Source organism: Notolepis coatsorum (assembly GCF_963971535.1).
Source record: "Notolepis coatsorum genome assembly, chromosome: 2".
NCBI lineage: Eukaryota > Metazoa > Chordata > Actinopteri > Aulopiformes > Paralepididae > Notolepis > Notolepis coatsorum.
In genome coordinates, this window is record NC_140166.1 from 208,656,671 (window position 1) to 208,665,567 (window position 8,897).

Consider the following 8,897-nt stretch of genomic DNA (forward strand, 5'->3'; position numbering starts at 1 on the left):
GTACAAATGGGGACGAAGGAACATTTATGCACATGTATTGGGACTGCCCACCAGTTCAGACATTCTGGGAAGATGTGTCCCAACAATTATCAATACTCGTATTTTGGAATATACCTGTACACCCCGCTGTATTGCTATTGAATGATGTTTTTGAGTTTGCAGTGAACCCACAACTAAAAAGATTGGTTTTATCGGGTATCACAGTAGCTAAAAAACTGATTGCATCACGTTGGTTTCAACCGGAAAAAATGTGCCGGAAAGTGTGGTTTCTTACATATCTTGATGTGATATATCAAGAAATATCAACAGCAAGAATTCTAGGGCTCAATGAATCCAAAATGTTAATGTGGTTAGAAGTGGTGGAGAGAATAAAAGCTAGCCTATAATGGTGATGTCTGGTTAGGAGTGAGGGATAATGGAGGTACTATCCAAGAGGGGGTCCGGGAGGGGGGGATTTGAGCTGGAGCATATGTGTGTAGGGTTTTAGAAAATAGGTATTCGGGGTATATTATATACTAACATTTATATAATTGTAACTTCGCTGGATATACACGGTATACGGTTAAAATGTTATTATTGACTATTTTTGTTTTATCCTGTTTCTGTACTTGCATATATTTTAACCACCTTTACTGAAAGTTTCATTATACATTGTGTGTTGAGTACTGACTTTTAATAAGTTTTGTTTTGCAATAATAAAAAAAAATTTAAAAAAAAAAAGAAATACACACTAGCGTAGACTAAGCATAGACGGTATGAGCGCATGAGGGACAAGTCAGTCAGTGGTTTCCGAGCTTTATTAGAGCAGGTAGCATGTGTGTCACTCGTGCGTGTTGGCGACCACAGCCGTGGTGGTGTAGGAGAATGGACTCAAGAGCAAAGCCAGGGTGTAGTGACGATGACCCTCCGGGTGGGCCTCGAACATCACCTACAAACACACACACAGAAACAGGCTATTAGCAGAGTTGTCAACTCAACGTGTCTGAAAACTGTTCCATCCAGGTGTTTCAGTATACTTAAAACAAAAAGATTAACCTACTCAACAACAGAAAAATGCTGTGAGATGATCAAAATAAACTAAAAACGCAGACAACTATTTCAACTTCATTATGAGATGACCCGGATAAGAAACAGCCTTATATTTCAACAGCACCACACACAACACAGCAATGGTTCAAGAGAATGTACACAATAATATACAGTAGGCCTATATATACAAGTCAAATTCCTATTTACATATGAATATCATCAGATATCTACAGGCAGGGTTGGGTAGTAAACACATTGATAAATGCATGAATAAAATCCATCGTTTAACCTTCTGACACCTGAGTGAGGCCGACACCCCACATGTAATCAAAACATGAATAACATCCATGTCATTGGATCGTGCTGGGCTCGAGGGTTTGTGGGATCGAAGGTTCGTGGGTTCGAGGGCTTGTGGGCTCCAGGGATCGTGGGCTCGAGGGCTCCAGGGATCCAGGGCTTGTGGGCTCCAGGGCTTGTGGGCTCCAGGGATCGTGGGCTCGAGGGCTCCAGGGATCCAGGGCTTGTGGGCTCGAGGGCTTGTGGGCTCCAGGGATCGTGGGCTCGAGGGCTTGTGGGCTTGTGTCAGGTTGTGCTTAAAAAATGTGCTGATATGGTTTTTAACATATTGACAGTTTTATTTTATGAGCCGAGACGTAGCTGCTATGAACCAAAGTGTCTCTGGTGTTAGTGCTGGTTTCTTTTATACAAAGAAACACATGGGCTATTTTCATTCTCTAGATATCAAGCCATGATGTTTTTTGAGTTACTGTATGATTGTGAACACACACATGTAATCCTCCACTCCAACATTGTCCAGATAATTCCAAACCGGTGTCATTCGTTAGTGCTGGTTTGTGCCAGGTTATTTAATTGATTGAAACCTTTATTTATTCTCGAAAAGGACATAGAGGTTTTACCCTCACTTGCAATGCTGTCGAGATTACAAATACAAACAGTTTATAGTACATTTAAAAGAGATTAAATACATTTGCATAAATAGGACAGAAACAAATAGGACAATCAAAAATCATAAAAACAGTTACACACTGAGGTAGGGAGGTTTGTGATCATGTTTCTTCATTAAAAACAGTTACATACTGAGGTAGGGAGGTTTGTGATCATGTTTATAAATTAAAAACAGTTACATACTGAGGTAAGGAGGTTTGTGATCATGTTTTTAAATGAAAAACATTTACATACTGAGTTAGGGATTTTTTTTTGTTTGTATCCTCTTTTTCTCCACCTGATTTTCTATGCTTTTCTCCCCATCCCAATTTAGTCGTTATGCCAATTCCCCCCCCCCCCCCCCCTCCCCTACCTGGTTGTTGTGTGCATGTTCCCCCTACTGGTCGGTACAAGGGAACCCTGAAGTCTACCACATGCTTCCTCCGACACATGCGGAGACAGTCAGGAGTTAGGGAGGTTTCTGATCATGTTTTTAAATTAAAAACAGTTACATACTGAGGTATGGAGGTTTGTGATCATGTTTTTAAATTAATAACAGTTACATACTGCGGTAGGGAGGTCCAAAAACATTTACATAAATTAACAGTTACAAGCATTTTGCATTGATTGTAAACAATTTATATACAGCATTCAAACCTGTTTCTTTGCACTGTATGGAACACCGTTGGTCGCTTACAGAACACGTCTGCCACAGAGAAAGGGCAACTCCATTTATTGTCCAGAATTCATTGTCCAGAGTTTATTGTCCAGAGTTCATGTGCCAAAGAGGCTTAAGTTAAGGAGTGTTTCCGCACACAAGAAACGACGAGGTGCTTGGAGGCACAGTGCAGGGTCACTGGGCTTTCATCATGTAGTTGTTTTTTTATAAACATTTTCTAAAGTACCGGTAACTGATGTTAATTTATAGGCCTATAGTCTGAGGCTCAGTGCTGACAGCAAATGTCTGGACTATGTCCTGTGATGGTGAAATTAAATACTCACAACCCAACTGCATTTGGGGACAGTTTTCAGCATTTCCAGGGTTAATTTCCATTTTACAACATTGGTCTTACTGTGTATTCAAAATGACAAAACGAATGTAATGGTTATTGAGCAGTGAAGTTCTAACAGTCCTGCTCTGGACTTCTCACGGGACATTATTTTGCTCCCAGGAATCCCAATTTCATGGGCACCTTCTGAGGTCTTGAGAGACATGTTTGCACCTTGACACACGCAAACGTGCATGTCGTACACAGATTGATTGATTGATTGAAAATTGTATTAACTCTGCTGCCCGCATGCTCACCTCTACCCGTCGCTCTGATCACATCACCCCTGTCCTCCACGACCTTCACTGGCTTCCAATCAAATACAGGATACATTTTAAAATACTACTCATCACATTTAAAGCCCTCAACAACCTTGCCCCTCCCTACCTGTCCGACCTCCTCCACCGTCACACGCCCACCCGTCGCCTTAGGTCTGCAGATGCCAACCTCCTAACACCTCCCACGACCAGGCTCCGGACCTGGGGCGACAGGGCCTTTGCTGCTGCTGCCCCCTCCCTCTGGAATGCCCTCCCCAGCCATATCCGTGATGCAAACACCCTGACATCTTTTAAATCAGCCCTCAAAACTCACCTTTTCAATCTTGCTTTTGACCTCTAATTCTGTCGGTGTTATTTTATTTTTGTCATGTATTATTTTTGTTCTGTTTTTTGTTTTGCCATAGTTTGTCTCTCCTGCCCATGTAAAGCGTCTTTGAGCACCTGGAAAAGCGCTATATAAAATAGATGTATTATTATTATTATTGCAGAATGGGTACAATACAGTACAGCTCAATACACACAATTGTTAAGGGGATGCAGACCAGAGAAAGACTTTCGTCTTGTTTACATCAGGGTCCCCATTTTCAATTCATCATAACATATATGACATACATAGGGGCGGCTGAGTGGCGCAGTGGACAAGGCACTCGCCACTAACGCAGGAGACGCTGGTATCGAGCCCAGCTCTCTGCATTGCTACCGGCTTGGCCGGCCGTCATAATAACACAATTGGCAGTGTTAGAGGGTGGGAAAGCCGGTGGGTGGGGATTGGACGTTGTGGACAGCGACTCCTACAGGTCGGTTGGGTGACGCCGGTGCGGCGGAAACAGGAAGTAGCGGGGGCAGCGTGAGCCTCCCACGTGTTACTCCTCGCCACAGAGTTCGAGCTGCTGCGGTGAAAAGATGCGACAGGCTGCCTCCTCGTGTACCGGAGGGGACACGTGATGCAAGGCTTCTATCCTCACTACAGCCAACCAGTGGGAGGCATAGTCTAGCAACGTTCAAGATAGGGGAGGGAAGAATTGGATAATACGAAATTGGGATGGGAGAAAAATAGAAAATAAGGAGAAAAAGTGGATAAAGAAAACATATATGACATACATGACATACAGATAGACAGTACTGCTACATCTATACATTTATGACATACCAGATTTACAAATACAGTACTGCTTGTGGTACAAAAAGAGTACAGGTATATACATTTGACGAAGAAACTACATTGGAGGAGGTTGGGGTGGGGTGGAGGGGGGGGGGGGGGGGTTGGGTAGGTGGGGTGCGAGGATGTCAAGAGCCACTTCATGCCTGTGTGACTTGCCCACCCTGGGTTCTACACTCACCTCGGACACTTCGTGGAATGGCACGCGTCCCTCAGCTTTCCAGTAAGTCTTGGTGTCGAACTCCACACGGTAAACCCCCGCTGGGAACTGTTGCTCTGTGAGCAGATTATGGACCTCCCCAGTCATATCTGTCACTCTGCAGAACAGAGAGCTTCAATCAATGAGAGGTGATGTCCTCACTGAAAACTCAACACCAAGTCATTCCCAAAATATGCCATATGTATTGTATGTACCTGTCTGTGAAATAGCAATTAGCAATAAAAAAAAATATTAGGAATGTCAATTTCAATATTGTAAATAAAAGAATGTTCTCGTTTTTATTCAAAACTAGCCAAATCACTAGCCTTGCCTACCCTCATTGTATATACGTCGTCAAAGAATATTGAATATGTCATCAATATGCACCCAAAATATAACAAATGCCTTTTTAATTACATGTATACATTCTGAGTTTAAAATGTTGATATGTTTCTAAGACCATAAACATGGCAAATCTGTTGCTCAGTCAAATAAGCCCCTCCTCTACTTTGACTGGCATGAGCAGTTTTACGTTTTGCTCCATTCATTTCATTTGGGACCTGTCAGGTCTGGTTTTTCCAGAGCTGATGATGGAAGTAGCCGGGGAAAGTAAACATTGTTGGCAAACAGGTCTGTACAATCAAAAGTACACATAGAAGCAACGTCAGTGACTTCCTGAAGAAGTGAAGTTGCATCTGTACTTCTTCAACTGATAGACTTCCTTCTACTAGACTCAACTTATAGACCTCAATGTATAGACTGATAGACCTGAGACCTCTACCAATATACCTATATTGATAGACCTCTACTTATATTTTGGCTGCTCCTGAGTCTCCAGTCTTTGCTTCAGCTCTAGGAAAATAAATTTACTATTAATAGATGGCTCCTAGCTTTGTCTGTGGTTCATGCAGCTGTGGTCCAGTGAACAAAGCCTTCTAATAGACATTTCTGAACAGGCACATGTTTCGAATGGACACGTGCTCCAACGGCCACGCTCCTAACTGCCACGCTCCTAACATCGACGGTCCTAACTGCCACGCTCCTAACATCGACGGTCCTAACTGCCACGCTCCTAACATCGACGGTCCTAACTGCCACGCTCCTAACATCCACAGTCCTAACTGCCATGCAGCCATGCAAGATGCCAACCTGCTCATCTGAAGCAATTAGGGGTTAAGTGTCTTGCTCAAGGAGATTTTGACATGCCGCCTGGGAGGAGCAGGAATCGAACCGGGAACCTTCCAATTGCCAGACGACTGCTCTACCTCCTGAGCCACTGTCGCCCCCTCATGGTGTCACTATTGTCTTTCAACAGCAACTCATCTGTAAAGCAAAGTTTCTGTCATCTAGCGAGCCCAGGGGTTCTCAAACCATTTTATTTAGGATTTTTTTGGGGACCCCACACTTAATGTATCGCGTAATTTCAAACGTGGAATTAAGGGATATCAAAATAAAAGCACACATTGTTGAACTTGATCATGCATATTTATTGGAAAATGTAATTACAGCACTATGTTATCAATACACATTTATAAAACGAGGCATATTTAGCCAGAATATAAAAAAAAAAATATATATATATATATTCTTTTTTTATTATTATAATATTTTTTTTTACTTGCCAATGCACTATGCCAATATCACCTACCCGCGACCCCAATTTGGGTTGCGAACCGTAGTTTGAGAACCACAGCCAGTCACATGTTGAGTGTGAAAGTAACAGTGGGGAGATTGTTCGGCTCTGGTCAGCTCTCTACTGGGTGCATTATTCTAGCTGCTCATATTCTTTACCTGCGGTGCCAAGAATTCTCAAGGGCACAGGAAATCCCTTTCTCAATGATGCCCTAAAGCTTTTACAAAGGTGTCAAATTACAAATAACTTAAAGCTGCAGTAGGCAACGTTGGAGAAATTAGCACGAGTGAGTTGACCTGCCCAGCAGAAATACACAAAGGTTTTCCACAGACTCCCAGAGGCACCAGCAGCTTTAAGTTGAATTAAAAAGCTTTGCAACGCATGGGAACACCACTTGGCAGGCAAAAATATCTGATTGGTTATTGATCCAGGGAGCTGGTGCTTTTGCCCAATCATGTGTTTTTGGCCTGCCTCATTTAAAAAACGAACACACATACACACCAGGTGTCAACATTTTCATGCGTACCCGGTAGCGACCTGTGTCCATTCTCTGTTCTCCCCGCGCCGCAGTACTTTGAGTGCTACAGAGCCAGCTGGTGCACCCTTCACGGCATCCAACACCTTCACCGTCAGAGGACACTTAGTGTCAGACTCCCCATGCCTCTCCTGGAACACAAACACAGCACATCACAGCAGAAGGGGATTATAAGAAACATATAGATCCACCTTCAGAAAGTTGTATAAGAAACATATAGTTTCTGCCTTCAGAATGTTTTATAAGAAACATATAGTTCTGCCTTCAGAACATTTGACAAGAAACACGTAATTTCTGCCATCAGAAAGTTTGATAAGAAACATATAATTCTGCCTTCAGAAGGTTTTATAAGGAACATATAGTTCTGCCTTCAGAATGCTTTATATGAAACATATAGTTCTGCCGTCAGAATGCTTTATAAGAAACATATAGTTCTGCCTTCAGAATGCTTTATAAAACATATAGTTCTGCCTTCAGAAAGTTGTATATGAAACATATAGTTCTGCCGTCAGAATGCTTTATAAGAAACATATAGTTCTGCCTTCCGAATGCTTTATATGAAATTCTGCCGTCAGAATGCTTTATAAGAAACATATAGTTCTGCCTTCAGAATGCTTTATAAAACATATAGTTCTGCCTTCAGAAAGTTGTATATGAAACATATAGTTCTGCCGTCAGAATGCTTTATAAGAAACATATAGTTCTGCCTTCAGAATGCTTTATATGAAATTCTGCCGTCAGAATGCTTTATAAGAAACATATAGTTCTGCCTTCAGAATGCTTTATAAAACATATAGTTCTGCCTTCAGAAAGTTTTATATGAAACATATAGTTCTGCCGTCAGAATGCTTTATAAGAAACATATAGTTCTGCCTTCAGACAGTTTTATAAGAAACATAGTTTCTGCATTCAGAAGGTTTTATAAGAAACATATAGTTCTGCCTTCACAGTTTTATAAGAAACATATAGTTCTTGTCTTCAGAATGTTATAAAAGAAACATATAGTTCTGCCTTCAGAACATTTTTATAACAAACATATAGTTCTGGCCTCCTGGAATTTCTGGAATACTATGGAATTTTGAAAATTTCATAAATGAGTGCACAGATGCACGTAGCCCAGTGCAATGCAGAGCTGATCCGTATGTGTCCTATAAGGTGAATCACCTCACTCCAGGTCAGTGAACCATCTGTGAACTTCCACATGGCCTTGGTTTGTCTACGTTCCAGTTGTTTGCATGTGAGTTTGCACAGGTTTTCCCTCAGGCTGAGCTCTGCATAATCAATCAGCTACATAGCGGTGCACTGTGTTCCATACAGCTGATCGTAGCATGGCTTTTTAAATATGTATGGCTTTTTAAATATTTCAGAAATAAATATATATGATCATTATTATTACATCTCTTTTTTCATGACTTTGAGTCACATCACAAAACACACACCCTGCAAAACAGGCTTCCTAAATCAGAACTCTATAGAATGTATACATTGCCCATGGTACCAAAGTGATCCCAACCCTGACACAGACACTCTCTCTCTCTCTCTCTCTCTCTCTCTCTCTCTCTCTCTCTCTCTCTCTCTCTCTCTCTCTCTCTCTCTCTCTCTCTCTCTCTCTCTCTCTCTCTCTCTCTCTCTCGCACACACACACACACACACACGCACACACACACTCACTCACCACAGGGGCAGCCTTGCAGAGCAGGACAGCAGAGACTAGAAGCACACAGAGTGATGATCTGACCATCCTTGAGCGATTATTGGTTGGCCACCTTGTCCTGAAGACAGACAGAGGGACTGAGTTTTAGAGTGGAAGACACATAAACATCCCAGCTCAGTCGGAGGGAGAAGCTTTATATATTGAACAGAACGCCCACACTGTCCTTTGTGTCCTTCCCCGAACCTGCCTGTTCTGTTGACTTACAGTAATCCACGATGAGAGAATGAATAACTCGCACAATACATGCTTTGTATAAAATCCAATAAAAAAGGATTAGGAAGTGGCAGGATCTAGGAGGATAATCTGACAGTTTTATCAGATTATATCATTAATCCTTTGACAGGACAACAATGGAT

The 8,897-nt window shown here is 42.0% G+C and overlaps 1 protein-coding gene across 1 annotated transcript; it reads right to left on the reverse strand.

The window, feature by feature from the left end:
* Window positions 1-547: 547 nt before the first annotated feature.
* Window positions 548-8,623, reverse strand: ttr (transthyretin (prealbumin, amyloidosis type I)). The gene is made up of 4 exons (XM_084308998.1): window positions 8,503-8,623; window positions 6,819-6,958; window positions 4,642-4,777; window positions 548-928 (listed from the first exon to the last, which is right to left on the reverse strand). Exons 1-4 carry the CDS (start codon window positions 8,566-8,568, stop codon window positions 821-823), a joined length of 450 nt encoding a protein of 149 aa, XP_084165124.1. The 5' UTR covers window positions 8,569-8,623; the 3' UTR covers window positions 548-820.
* Window positions 8,624-8,897: the final 274 nt, after the last annotated feature.